This window comes from Andrena cerasifolii, chromosome 8 (genome assembly GCF_050908995.1).
Source record: "Andrena cerasifolii isolate SP2316 chromosome 8, iyAndCera1_principal, whole genome shotgun sequence".
NCBI lineage: Eukaryota > Metazoa > Arthropoda > Insecta > Hymenoptera > Andrenidae > Andrena > Andrena cerasifolii.
Genome location: NC_135125.1, coordinates 3,111,934 through 3,127,278, shown reverse-complemented (window position 1 = coordinate 3,127,278; position 15,345 = coordinate 3,111,934). Strand labels below are relative to the sequence as shown.

Below are 15,345 nucleotides of genomic sequence, written 5' to 3'. Positions count from 1 at the left end.
TTTTTCCACATATTTCCATCAATTTCATCCGAACTACTGAACCGATTTGAAAATGTTGTCAGGCACATTTGTTGGTGATTGAATTATCTTCAATTCGATATAATTTTCGACCAAATCGGACATTCGCCACACGAGATATTCGCAATGAAGTGCGACTACCTTTTTGACAGACTGGTAAAAAGTTGACCTGTCGATATTTCAATAACGTATCCATAGAATTTTTTTTTACCTTATTTTCGAAATCAGCGGGCCATTTTACATAAGAAAAAAAAATAGTAGAATCTGCTGCGCAAAAAAATTTATATTTTGTAAACTAGTGCTATCATTTCAGCCTTTATTCATGTTTCTAATGAGCAGAGTACTTTTACAGGAAACATTATCAATTTCTGTTCAGTATACTATCCACGCAGTTATTTATGAATAGCAAACTTCGTCGGGAACAATTCGACAAATGTAGCATACCTGTTTCGTTAACTTCAAGAAATATTAAAACTTTCAAGTGCCCTATTTAAACGTCGCGAAGTATAATGACGGTACACACCGCAAATGAAGGATCGATTGACTTTAATTTAGAGGGCGTCGATTTGATAGATCACTCGTTCAAAAAGTGTACGACGAGGTCAGGTTCTACAAACGCTTAAACTGGAACGCCGAGAGCCAGTTTTTTTCAAATTAAAAGCTTTTAAAAAATTTATTAAAACCTTACAAAGCCCTTTCATTGTACAGTCATCTACCTTTGTACCGTGTTCGTGCAGGATGTATGCAAAATTCAGAAAGCCCTGAGAAAAACCTTTAATGTTGTTGTAACACATTCACTTTTATCCACAGTTTAAAAATTAACTATAAATATTAGTTCGAATACATATCTCCAAGGTTCGTCAAAAACGTACCTTGGAGATATGTATTCGAACTAATATTTATATTTAATTTTCAAATCCACAATCTTTTTTGTCCTCCTAACAGTGATATGCTAGCTCTTTACGTATTTCAATTTTTAAAGAATTCACACTGTAAACTACGACCTTACGAATGAACTTATTACATTACTTTAGTTTAATCGATTATAAAACTCATTGTAGATATTAAATTAGACCAAACCGTGAGCAATTATCCCCTGCTATTGAATTTCGAAGATTCGAGTACTGAAGCTTTACACAAGTGATTATTCTTTATTAAATCAGCGGGGGAGATAAATTCATCAAAAGTGATAGAATGCTATGTTGACTTAGCGAGGGTGCAACGTTCCTTTAAAAGATCCCTGTTTACGACATTGGTACTATTGGAAATTGAATCAGAGGGAATTGTTGGAAACTGTAAACAATGAATCTTATCAAGAAGAGTTCGATGAAAATAAATCACGTTAAAAGCCTTAGAATTGAAAGTCAGTTATTCTACGATCGTTTATCAGCTTGCAAAGAATGAAAAAGTATAGGGGTGAAGTGAAATTCTTAAGAGCTGATAAATGTTCGGGAGCTTAATCGAATTTTATTTTTACAGAAAAATAGATCTGAATTATGGGACTACTGCGTCACACTTTTTGAAAATACAAAATGACAATTACAGTAGAAGTATATTGCCAACAAATTACAAATGAGCATATAAGCAACATGAAATGCATGAAAACCGATTTCATATAACGCAAGATTATCCGCCGTTTTTTTTTTATAAAATATATTACTTTGAATTGAACAGTTCTAGGCCTCTTAAATTGATTTTCATTTTCATCAAGCTCGGTTACCCCAACATTCTGAATTTTTTTTAAACTTATTTTCATAAAGAACACGAGTTTTTATTAACGTCAATTTAGGGTCAGGCTGCAACTACACATTTTGCGAACATGCTCAAATTTGATTGGAATCGATTGGAACCTCCGTTTTTTGAGTTATCACTGCAAAACAAAAGAAACTTTTTTAAAAAGCCTCTTTAATAATCCATCTGTAGCGTCATATATAATGCATATTTTTGTCTAAAGAAACATGTTTTTTTTTAAAGCTTATGATGTTAATAAACTTTGTGTCTAAGAATAAGTCGCAGCTTCAATTTATTTTTTTGTAATTAATTGAAAAAGAAATTCATCATTTTCGATAAAAACGACTGCCCAGTACCCTTCAGGAAAGCGTAATTTTAAACAATGAAAATGTAAAGAGAATCTGTCAAAAAATATGATTGAAATGCAAAAAACAGATGATTGCCTGATATAATAAAAAATTGATTAGGAAAATTATGGTAAATGCTTTTCAATTTCGTTTCAGATTCAAATTGCAGAATTCGATTCGTTTTTGGGTACGGTTGCACAGTTGCAACATGTAAAGCTTATGGTGACCTTTCATAATATTTTTCTAAACACCATCCAAAATGTGTTTTGCGTTAGAATGTGTAGGTACGTATTTCCAATGTTATAAGAAATATGAATTTCGCTGAAATACTTAAAATCTAGTAACTGTAAAAATTAACTAAATTCTGTTTGAAAGCAATTCGTTCTTCTTAATACTGTTAACAAGTTAGTAATAAATTTTTAATAATATAGCAACAAATTATGTTAGTAGATAATGATACGTTCGCGTGAAAGTACTGTTATATTTAAGAATTCTTGAGGTACCGTAAACTGGGGTGACTTTGCCCGCAGGGGTGGCATTGCCCACTTTTCGGAAAAATTTTATTTTATTTTATTGTGAAGTAATTAGAACATAGGGTGTTTTGAAATCGATGGCAATAATTTCTCCAAGGTCAAACGAAAAAAAAAAATAGCGAATTCAATCATATGGTAATTTTTCAGTCAGAGTAAAAAATTACACAAACAAAATTTTTTTTCCAAGTGAATTTTGTGATCTCCGAACTTTGTGCTGTTGAGAGAAAATAAACCTTAAAATCTCGTACAAAATTGTTGCACAATGCTAAATATTTGATATGATCCACATATTTTATCCTATTTTTTTGTAGGAGATGCCGAGAGTTTATAAACCTAAGCTTGGAAGTCGGTCATACCGAAATTATCCCGGGCGAAAAATTAGAGCTGGCGTTAAAAGCAATGGCGGAAGAAGGTTTGTCGGGGAGAAAAGCCGACGAAGTTTATAATATTCCCCGGAAAACCCTCGACAATAAGTTCAGGGGTTTATTCGTCAAAAAATGGGGGGCACATTGTAACCTGCGCTGAATGGGGGATTAGGGTGTGTCAATTTTAAGGGTAAATTTTAATTTTTTGAAAAATTTAGAATGACTAGTGACAAAGTAATGCTGTTTTTAATCCTGAATCTGAAACTATCTTCAGAAATTGATTTGAGTGAGGTTTAGCTACTTCAAATCACAGTTGAAAAAAAGTGAAAATTAAGTAAGATTTAACTACAAACTACATATATACATACACTGCTTAAAGTGAGTCTTGCTTACATAAAAGCATGAAAATGAAAATAAAAATATGTGGAAATTAGTGTTTATTTCATTCACATGAAAATGTATGGAAATGTGTATTTATTACAAAATGAAAATATATATAATTTTAGCAACAGATCTAGCCACATGTCATTTATGCAGAAAATTTAATGCTATTTAACAAAGTCCACCAAAGAAGCGACATCTTGTTTGCTTCCGTTGCGGTGCATAAACTCAACTATTACATTTTTCTTTTTTAATAATTTTAATAATTTTCGTATTTTTCTATAATTCCAAATGAAATTCCAACTAGGTAAATAATGTATCACACAAAATTTAAAGGTAATGGTTAATTTTAAACCTGAAATTGTACCGTTTCCTCACTAGTTGTTTTTAAAATTAAAACATTCAAAAAATTGACACACCCTAATGGGGGATGCCGCTTTGCGCCATAGATATTCGTTTAATAGTTAAAGACTATTTGGACGGGGCCGGGAAAAATATTGTTAAATTCGTTAACAATGCACCCGGTCAGGACTGGTACATGGGCTTCCTGGGAAGACACAAAACGGAACTGACCGAAAGAAGGTGTCAAAATATTTCTCGCGCGAGAGCGGCTGTTGGTGTCGAGACGGTTGCAAAATATTTTGACCACTTAGAGAAAACGGTGGAAGGCGTCCCGAACGCGAACATACTTAATTACGACGAGACGAATCTTAGCAACGACCCGGGAACGAAAAAGGCGTATTTTTCGGCGTGGGGTGAAATACCCAGAGCGCATTTTAAGGCTTTTTTCAAATATTTTTTTTTTTTTTAAATATGTTTTGATAATACTAGTCTTATGTATCCATTAGAATAAAAACGATTGCTCAATCATAACTCAATAATGAGTTTTAGGCATGTTTTCACTGAAAAATTTGACGCGGGCAAAGTCACCCCAACTGAGCGGGTAACTTTGCCCACCCTGTTTTTGGCATTTAAAAGCGTACGTTTAAGTAAAGAATTTTTTTAAAAGCCTACTTAAATCTACACGCCATCTACCGTATAGTAATATTTTTGGAAAAAACAATTTAATGCACTAGGAGTGCTAAAAAAGTTATTTGAAGTTCAAAAGTGGGCAAAGTCACCCCAGTTAACGGTATCCGTTTCAAACGACGGGGGAAATTTTTATACGCATACCTATGCAATAGTTTTAAAGTTTTATATGACTGTATCGAAAACATGGGGATATTAAATAGATGATTCAATACGGTTCCGTAATAAAATAAAAATTATCTTGCGAATTCGAATTTATGGTAGTTATTAAATAGTGGAACGCCATAAAGTTCCATTCATGAAAACGTGTGATCGCTTCAAACTCCCTTGGTATTCAACGAATGATATGGTCTTTATGATTTTATAGTTTCGTATACGATGCACAGCATGCATCGTAACTTCCTTGATATACATAGTAGCTGGAAGAGGTATTGCATGGTCGTAAACTCGGTGGAGTGTTAAAGCAAACATGTTTCGAGCATTGACATAAATAAATTGACAGAACCTCTATACACTACGTCCTGGTTATACCGTTTCCAGCCACTGTGCTTTCCATTTATAGAAGATAAAGTGGGATATTGATCAACACAGATCAACATTACTGTAACGCAGGGTTGACTAACTGGTGGCTCGCGGGCCACCGGGGGCACCTCCGCCTTGCTGATACGCTGAACGGCGCCCCTCCACACCTACCAGACTCTGACCATCGCAGTCGAAAAGAGAAGGAAAGAAGGAGAAATCCACCGCGATCGTCAGAGTCTGGTAGGTATGGAGGGGGGCCGTTCAGCGTAGCAGTAAAGCGGAGGAGCCCCCGGTGGCTCGCGAGCCACCAGTTGGTCAACCCTGCTGTAACGTATTGGAATATAAAAATTATAATTTACCGCCGAAATTGAATTTTAATATATTACGAAAGAAATATAAGTTTAGTGAGAATTGATATTCCTGTTGCCTATGTATGTAGGTAATTCGAAATTCACTTGTAATACTCAACTCATGTTACCGACTTTAACTGATTTTAAATCAATTTTCGAAGCAAACCGGAGAAATATTTCACACTACCCCTACATGAATTGATCCCAATAAAACATTCATTTTTTTATACACATAAGTTATTTGAGCTGCCAAAAGTAATTTATACAGAATAAATAAAGTAATCATTCTAACTATAAATACCTATATTAAGTACTTCTAAAAATATTCATACATCGAATTTCAACGTCTACGTAAACAACTGGAGCACACTAGTTTCAATAAATTTAGAGGAAAATAGTCGTCGCCTTTTCCTCGGGAATGTAGGCTTTATTGTTTGGGATGAATTGAACTGCGATAATATATTGGTTGGCATATGGCTGTGGAAGATTAATGTAGCGAAGAGTGCAGTATAATTATGCGTTACCTGAGAACATGTGTGTTCAGTCGAGTGTTGAGGGTAAGTGGCGTTCGCTGCTGTGCATACCCCAGTCCCAGGAACCTTTAGCTGTTCCTTATAGTCGGGTTGATATGGCAGCAACATGCGAATCTTGCCCCAACGATTGAAGAAGAGCGCTATCGCGCCTGCCCAGAAGATCAACACTAACACCACTATACCAACTTCTACGCCACGGACCTGCAATTCACACAGTCATTCATATACATATGTATACCTTCAGTATGACAGAATTATTTATATCTTTTCCTATATAGGATACTTTTTATCCCGATTTTTTTAACCGATCTGGACCAAATTTTGCATAATTACTCTCTAAAACCCTGCGGAAATATAGGCTACCATGAAATCTGCTATGAACTCTTGTTTTCTACGGAAGGGGCGTTGGACGCACCAGCGGTACCATTTTTTTATCACTATTCGTAAGTTATTTGCAAAGAGAAATTGCATTAAGGAGGAACATCACTGTGACGGCCCGGGAAAGTAAGCCACTTATAAGGACTTTTTTCAGGAATAATTTACAGGTTTCATACAAAGTTGTTATTACCTATATTTAGTACAATGCCTTAAGAGACTATAAGAAAATGACTAGAAAAACATGCGTAAATTTTAATATATTAATTAGTCTTCTAGACCCCTCACGCGCGCTGGTAGAATGTGTACCTAACTGTGGAACAGTAGGTCCGAAATCACATTTCATTTTTTTTCTTCTAAACTATATGAGTGTACAGTATTTCCTCGTTAACGGCTCGCTGGTCGGGACCGGCGTTGAGCCCGTATCGTGAACAGAGCCCTGATTCCGAGTGTTCGTTTCTCGCTTCTTTCTGGCCAAAGGGGGGAGCGCGATGGAACACTGCGTGCGCAGAGAGCGTGCGCGCTGGTCGCAAGCGCTTACCGTGAGCACGAAAACCGCTTCGCAAAATCTTCACGCAGGCCCGGCTCACGGTAAGCGCTTGCGACCATCACGCACGCCCGTCGCGCACGCAAAGGACAGAGTGTCAGGCGTCTGTCTCGTACCGTCCTCGCTCGCTCTCGTTCCATCTCGCTCTCGCCTTCGCCGGACAAGAGTGAGACAGAAGTGGTGGGGATAGCGAAAAGTCCATATCGTATACACCAAACCGAGCCCGTAACGAGGAAATACTGTAGTTTCTGTTGCACGTACCGATTTCTTAAAGAAATTATTTTTGTAAAAATGGTGCGCTTTAGAAGAAAAGTTTCGCAAATCCGCGGATAAGATGGACAGTTTTTCGAGGGTATTTAAAAAAAATTGTTTTCGATCAAAGAATCCGTACCTGCAACGGAAGCTATGCTCATATAGTTTAGGAAAAAAAATGAAATTTGATTTCGGACCTGCTGTTCCATAGTTACACATTTTACCAGCGCGCGAGAGGGGTGTAGAAGATTAATTAATATATTAAAATTTATGCGTTTTTTACTCATTTTTTTATAATCTCTTAAAACATTGTGCTAAAGGTATGTAATAAAATTTTTATACGAAAACTGTAAATTATTCCTGAAATTTTTTTTAAAAATGGCTTACTTTTCCGGCCGTCACAGTGGTGTTCCACCTTAAAATTCTAAACTATAGAAAAGGGCAACTCGAAATTTAAAAAAAATCTGAAGCTTTGCAGAAATGTAGCTCAAGTGATGTAATAACGTACTTATTTTTTTATTTGGCAATTAAACGGTTCCAAGGGTGAAAACAGCCCCTCGAAAAAATATCAAAAAGAAGGTAAATTTCAAGTATTTTACGTCGTATAAAACGGCGGTAAAGAATTTGCGAAAACCATTATTTTTTTCAAAATTTATCAAAACTACCCCTTTTTCGACAATTCTTTATCACCATATTGTGGAGCTTTTTTCGATATCGTTTGCGGTGTCGCTGATATTCATGATAATATTACAACTCACAATTTCTTTGAGGGGGTGTTTTCACCCTTAGGACCGTTTTATTGCCGAATACAAAAAATAGTCAGGTACGTTCTTAGCATCACTTGAGCTAAATTTCTGCAAAGTTTCGTGTTCCTGCTCCTTCTTTTTGAATGTTAATATAATTATACTTTGTCTCTGTGTACGCAATGCTTGTGTCTATCTTACGAACATCCATAGTGCCTAAATTCCTACTTAGGTGTACTGTAACGTATACCCGCCTCTAATTTGTCCGTAAATCCTGATTTTTACAAATATTTTGCTTCCCCAGCTTTCTCCATACTCGTAAACACTGCCATTCGGACTCTATGAACCCTGGGTCATCCCAACTTTTCCCATTCCCAACGAAACCTCCTACATATACCTCCCCTCAGAAGGAACATCGCCCAACTGTGGCACGCCGATTTTTATAAAACTTGGCATGAAAGTAGTAACGTATTTTTTCGTAGCGGCTCATATTCATGTTAAGGGGGTGAAACTACCCTTCAAAACCCGGCATGGAAAGTTATTTAGCTACCTAGGTAGAAAACTAACAGGGTTAGAAAAAATGTCAAATATAAAAGTTTCTTTATTTCATACGTGAACTAATATTGCGTAAACAGAATGTAAAAAAAATCAAAGACGGTGTTGTTTGATCAAAAGTATTTTTAAAAAATATTTCACTAAAATTTGACAACTCAAAACTATGAACTATATTAATAAGTAGGTGTACCTATTTTCTCAATTTTAGAAAATCCCTGAAACGTAAAATACGACCCTTTTCTGGGCGCTAACACAGCACTCTATAAATTACAGTGGCACCGTCTTTGATTTTTTTAGACTCTGTTTACGTAATATTGATTTACATGTGAAACAAAGAAACTTTTATATTTGACATTTTTTTCTATCTCTGTTAATTTTCTACCTATGTAGCTAAATAACTTTCCACGCCGGATTTTGAAGGGTAGTTTCACCCTCTTAACATGAATATGGACCGCTACGAAAAAATATGTGTCTACTTTCATGCCATGTTTTATAAAAATCGGTGTGCCACAGTTGGGTGATGATCCTTCTAAGAGAATGTATAGGATATTTCGTTGGAAATGGGAAAAGTAAATTGTCCCATAGCAATTTATGAAATTTGATGTATGCATTTGTAAAAAATTATATCATTTGCGTTCATAATTAATCATTCATAGAAAACCGCGCGGCGTGAATGTACCTACTTTGGTCAAGTATAATTAATAAAAATTCTCAACCGAAATAGTTCTTCATGGTTCATTTATATTTTATTTTGAATCAAGTTACCTCTCAGGTAGTGATTGTCCGAAATCTTTATCGCGGGTATGTGACTTTCAGGGTAATCGCGCCAGTAGTTGTAAAATTGTAACTTTCAATTAAAATATCGATTAAATTAAGTGATATGAAACTCAAATCTAACACTGAAAATTAAAACCCTTGGTATCATGATCTCTAATATGAATAACAGCGTAAAGAACGCCGAGAATAAAAGAAGCTACGCAGTGTTGTCATTTTTATTTTCGAACCGATGGCCTATAGTTATTCGCAGAAAATAGCTAGAATAAGAATGCAATAGTTGGAAAATCTAGTAAGTCGTGGAACCCTTGAGATTGTGAGCAGCAGATGTCTTTTGGAATTAAGTAGTTCTAAGGACTCTGATAGTGTATGGTATATAAAGAATACTTTTCATGGAGTCCGCCTTGAGAGCTATGACCTCCACGCATGAAAGTGACATCACCTTCTTCTGGCACTATCTGGCCGCAATGTTATAAGAAACAAATGTGTACCTACAAGGTGGATCACTAGTGTATAATCTGAACGAACTTCACTAAAAACTAAAGTGAATCTTTTGTCCATATTTATGAATATGGACATTGAAGTCCATGTATGATTGCTACCAGTAAGGTCATTGGAATAAAGTTCTAGTATGTGATAGTCCAGAGTAATATGAATAGAAAATAACTAAATTTAATAAATTTATATATTTTTATAATTTTGAAATAAATAATAAATGCATTCACTAATAATTTGGTAATGTAGGGTACTATAAACTTAATGATCTCATATTTTCGAAAACGTATAAATATTAACCTATTCAAATCGAATTCGCATACAACTGTCCGTCACCTCGAGCAAACGCTTTATTAAATTATTTTTATAAAATTTGTCTAACATGTACATGTATTTGAACTTACTTGTATATAAGCTTGAGGTTGCTGCGAAGAGGGTGGAGGAGGAAGAGGGGTGCCGCCAGTTACTGCTGCATCCTGTTGAGGGGATGTTCGTGGCGGCTCTGAAATATTCATGCACGTATTTTTTGATAAAGTATAGGTATACATATACCTATATTAAACGTCACAAAATAAAAATGACGTAATTATGTTATTCTCAATACGTCGTAATCGTAACTTGATTACAGAAAAACTTCGTGGTAATTGAGGTACATATACTCTATGCAATATAATAAGAAAATTTTAATGATTGAAAAGAAACTAATATATATTTTATATAAATTATAAAATATAAATAATATATAATCAATATAATTTTTTAACGTGATATCTTCACGGTAGTAGATATATGTTCAACTTACATTTTTCGTATAATGTGATTTTAATTCTAATGTTTTTCATGTTTACAAACAATTTTACGCAGATTAAATAATATATATTAAAATATAATGAAGTAAAATTTGTTACAGCGAACCACCCCTAAAAGTACGAAGAAAATACCTACTTAAGCATAAAATTCGCAACCAAATCCTCTGCCTTTCTCCAGAACCCTGTATTTCAGAGCGTCTTCATAAAGAATAATACCAATCTCTCGCAGTAAAAAAAATTCCTTTCCCATTTTACTGTAGGATACGCCCATACGAAGGAGAACTTGAAATGGAAATCCAGCCTACAATGAAGGAAATCAATTCATAGCATCCCTCCTTGGACTATTCCAAAAATAGTATCCCACATCACACTACCCAGGGATAACAAAAAAGACCCCAACCGTAGTTTGTTAAAAACCTTATTCCAAGAACTAGAAGAAATATACGCAAACTACTTGCATATATACACAGATGGTTCTAAAACATAAAATGGCCCTGGTTATGCTTTCACCTCTGGACAATCGATCATAAAAGTGAAACTCCACCAAGAAGCTTCTATCCTGTTCTGCGAACTAAACGCAATAAAACATGCTATCGAAATTATGGTCAACGCACGAAGCAAACATTTCGCTATTTTTTGCGACTCTGCAAATGCCACCCAAGCAATCCAAAACCAATGGATAATCGATCCCATTAACGAATGAAGAATGCCAAAAATCTTATGCCAAGGCAATCCATAGGAACAACTTGAGTACAGTAATTTGGGTCCCTGCTCACACAGGCGTCGAAGGTAACGAAAGAGCGGATAGAGCGACCAGAGAATTAGCCGACTCATCAATCTCTGACTGTAGCACCAGCGTCCCTTCGGAAGCCATACCCTTATGCTTAAAAAAAAAATAAAAGAAAAATGGAACGAAGAATGGAAGTCCACAATTAAGCCATGATTGCTATCAATTAAAGATGATTTTTTTAAGGAAAACATATCACGCTCGCTACTAAGACACCATCAGGTCGAAACTTCAAGAATCACGATTGGACACAAAATTCACGCATCAGTACCTCCTCAACAAAGAAGAATCCACATCCTGCGACCTGTGAGAAGTTCAACTGTCAGTGGATACATCATCCTACACTGCAGGAAATACTACCACTATAGGCAAAAATTCCATATAAGGCCCACCCTAAAGGACAATTTAAACGACAAACGGTCAATACAAAGACTATTGTATTATCTAAAGCACATCAAGTTGTACAACAAATTGTAAACCACATCCTAGGTCGCTAATAACTCATACAAGTCGTTGATGCGACATTAAATAAAAGAAAAAAATAAAAAGAAGGATATGTTGAAAGGGGTGGAAGTTTTCGAAACACACAATCGTACGGCTCGACAAGTTAGAAAAGAACCCTGAAGTCGGAGACTGAATGTAGCGGGGTGAACGGTGGGGATAGAAACGCTATAAGTTCAACACGATTCCTCTCCAAACGACATATTGTTTACTTATTAATTTGTATCTCGAAAGCTATTTATTGTATTCAGTTTATTCTTTTTCTATGTTAATGGTGTAGAATTAATCTTCCTGAATAAATTTTACACAGTTGAAAAATCATTTCTGAAAGTCTGAAAATTCTATACAAATTCTTATTTTGTAAATTTCGACTCTAAATAATACATTACACAGAGTAGAAACATATAGACACAGACTAGAAACACTCTATACAGTAAATCTTCGTTGTATGATCGCCAGATTTCTTCTTTGTATGATCGTTGCGTTCCCTCACCAACTGGGATGATCTTCCACGGAAGCAGTCAAGCGTGAAAGGCGACAGGAGTCGGAACAAGGCAAGCGTGAAATAGGACATGAGCCAGCATGCTGGCGGATACTTCGTAAGAAGCCGACGGTTGGCATTTAAAGACCACAGCTTTAATGACAAATTAAATGTTTAAATTTTTAATTCTGGACGAGGAGAGCTCATAAACTACAAGGAAATGTTTAGTTTGACAGGCGCCAGTTAGTCTGGGCCTAAACATTGATGCTCCCCATCGAGGATTGACAGAGGTGGCGATTGCGTAGCTGTCAGAGGGATCTGCAGAGTGTCCTTCAGAGATTAAGAACGCTTATCTTCTGCGGTGTCACCCCAATCTGCATCAACAAAGCCTTTCACGGGTTTAGGATCGGATCCAAATATTAAGTCCAGGTCAATGATCCCCTTCAAGTAACGTAGGACGCATTTAGCAGTGTTTCAATGCTCGACCCGACAGCAATTGTTGAATTGTCCCACGTAGCTCTCCATGAAACTAACGCCAGGTCGTGTTGTCGACGCCAAATTCGTCAGCGCATCAATGAGCTCTCGATATGGTAGCCTAGCGTCTTCTTCATTCGGAAACTCGTTCTTCTTCAAGTTTATGTTTCTGTCGACCGGTGTGGCGATGGGTTTCGAACCGATCATTCCGAATCAATTAACAAAAACGTTAATGTAACCTCTCTGGTTCATTGTTATATGCTTTCCAAGGTCTCAAACCTCAAAACTAGTCGACATCTCTTGCCCTAGCCTGCTGACCATTTGCTGCCGACGTGAAGCTACCAGTGTACCGTCTACAGAAATGGCAATCATGGCCAGATCCTACTCTGAGACACGGATCTAATTGTGAGTCAGTCGATACCGTTCCGCAATGTCTCAAGACAATGTCCCAGACCAACTTGCTTTAAATTGTAAAACGATTTCTTCATAAGACAGACTATGGCCTTCCTCTGGAGCGTGTTTTAATGAAGGTGGGTCTCCTACGGCCCCTCCTTGCAGCGCCAGGAATGACGCCGTCACCTTCGCGGATTTCGTTATCCGGATGATCACCCGAGTTCCTTGTCCTTAACTACCGGATTTGGTACGACGTCCATAAACTGTTGAATTCCAGAGGGATCTACCGTATCATTCCGTTCTTCGGATTCGTTCCACTCTTCAGAGCCGTTACGTTCTTTAGAGTCGTTCCGCTCTTCAGGTTGTTCCTTCGGAGCGAAATCATTGAAGTCCTCCAAGTGTCGATTATTCTCAGCGACGAACCTGACAACTCGATTGATAACCACCTTCCTGCCGACGGGTGACCAGATTCGATACCCTTGGTTTTCTTCGGCGTATCCCAGGAAGATGTCCTTTCTTCCCCGAGGATGGAATTTCCCCCTCCCGGGCTCCCGGCCAAGGTAAAATAGCCGAGTACCAAACACTCTGAAAGAACTCATATCAGGTACTTTCGCCGTTCACAACTCATATGGCGTCCGTCCATTTAAACTACTCGATGGTGAACGATTGCGACTGTAATTCGCCATATTGATTGCTTCTGCCCAGAATGAAGGCACGTAAACCAGCGTCCATCATGAGGCACCTGGCGGTATCCAATAGTCTTCTGTTTCTCCTGTCAGCCGCCCCATTTTTCTCGGACTTAAAGATCAGTCTCATCGTGATTCCATGTTTCTGTAGGCTTATCGTCTTCAATTATTGAATTGTAAGCACTTGTTTTGTTTTCGTTGTTTACTAGTGCAATATATTCTGTCGTCGTCTTGACTGTTTCAGCCTTGGAATTCAAGAACTGGATTTCACGCCATCTTGAGTTGTCGTCGATGAATTCGATAAAAAATTTCGCATGTCGAATGGATTCAATTCTTATCGGCCCGCATACATCTATATGTGCCAGGTCAAGGATACTTGTTCGCCTGATCAACTTTTTGGGAAATGAATTCCGAACCATTTTGCTCTTCAAGTAAACAATGCAGTTCGATTCGTCCACCAGATCCTCGTGTCGCACTTCCTGCACCGCTCCTTTGTGCTTGCGAGTCACGACGTGATTCGCGTTCATATGACCCATCCGCCTGTGCCATAACTCGGATGTCGCGTCACTTGTCCCCGATGCGGATGCGGCGGCACGCGCACACCGTTTATGGTCATGCGCGTAGTGCAGGTCCCCCATTTCGCTCAGCATAAAGTTTAACGTCACCATTCAAATTCAGCACCTCTGATCCTTTTTGAGGTGAACTTCATATCCGTGATTATTTTCCCAACCGATACGAAATTCGTTCTGAGGTCCGGGACGTGCAACACATCACTGACGAAAACATTCTTCCTCTCGCCGAAAACATCGGCTCTGAACTGCATCGTTCCCGTAGCGATCAAAACGCCGCGATCTCTAGGAAATCACAAAGAACGTCGCACAAATGCGAAGTGGTGCCGCTATCGAGGTACCATTTTGGATTATAATCCCCCGAATCGACATTCGACACATCACGCGCACGGAAATAAATACTTTCGACACATTTGGAAGTTTGCTTCCTGCCTTTACCGCGACATCCAGATGCCTTGTGTCCCGTTAATGTAAACTTGTAGCATCGAATCCTCAGTTCATGTTTATTCCAGATGTCGCTTTTGACCACCTCTGATCTGTCCTTCCTATCGCGCCTTCCGATGTTTTGCTTTGCTATCATGGCGTCTGGGGGCGCCGTGCATACGTTGCTTTTCCGGGCTTCGCTCTTTTCTACGATTTTTATACGAAGAGCCTCGGGTGTTAGTAAATCGTCGCGCGACTTGATGGTGCGTCGAAAGTTTTCCAAGTCCGTCGGCAAACTATGAAGCAACATAATAGTAAGCAGGTCCGCATTGATCTCTATGTTCATATCAGTTAATTTGTCAACTGTATCGAAAAAACTATTCAAATGCTCGCGCACATCACTTCCACTGGCCATTTTGTGTTCCGTCAATCTCTTCAGGAGCGTTGTTTTTCTTGTCCGCCCCGTAGACTCATAAATTGACTGCAGCCTCAACCACATAGCGTGTGTAGTTTCACAATTCTGGACTTATTTCAATTCACCCTGATCGACTTTATATCCGACATCGCCTTAACGTTGTTCTTCATCCAGACACTTCCTCGGGTTTCGCAACTGCTCCATTCGCGCAATCCCATAATTTGTTTCAGATTCAAACCGCGTTCATTTAAAGTTTC

General features: G+C 37.7%; 1 protein-coding gene and 1 long non-coding RNA gene across 4 annotated transcripts in view; one reads left to right on the top strand and one right to left on the bottom strand.

Annotated features, from left to right (window-relative positions):
• LOC143372222 (uncharacterized) overlaps nt 1–15,345 on the bottom strand; it is a 310,267-nt gene that overhangs the window by 94,193 nt on the left and 200,729 nt on the right. For all 3 annotated transcript variants that reach the window (XM_076818264.1, XM_076818265.1, XM_076818263.1), the window contains 2 exons: nt 9,955–10,052; nt 5,801–6,010 (listed from right to left, as the gene is read on the bottom strand). In XM_076818264.1, the coding sequence (XP_076674379.1) occupies nt 5,801–6,010; nt 9,955–10,052 (308 nt within the window). The remainder of the gene's footprint in view (nt 1–5,800; nt 6,011–9,954; nt 10,053–15,345) is intronic.
• Nucleotides 1–15,345, top strand: part of LOC143372284 (uncharacterized) — a 139,507-nt gene that overhangs the window by 40,529 nt on the left and 83,633 nt on the right. The gene's annotated exons all lie outside the window — the stretch shown is intronic.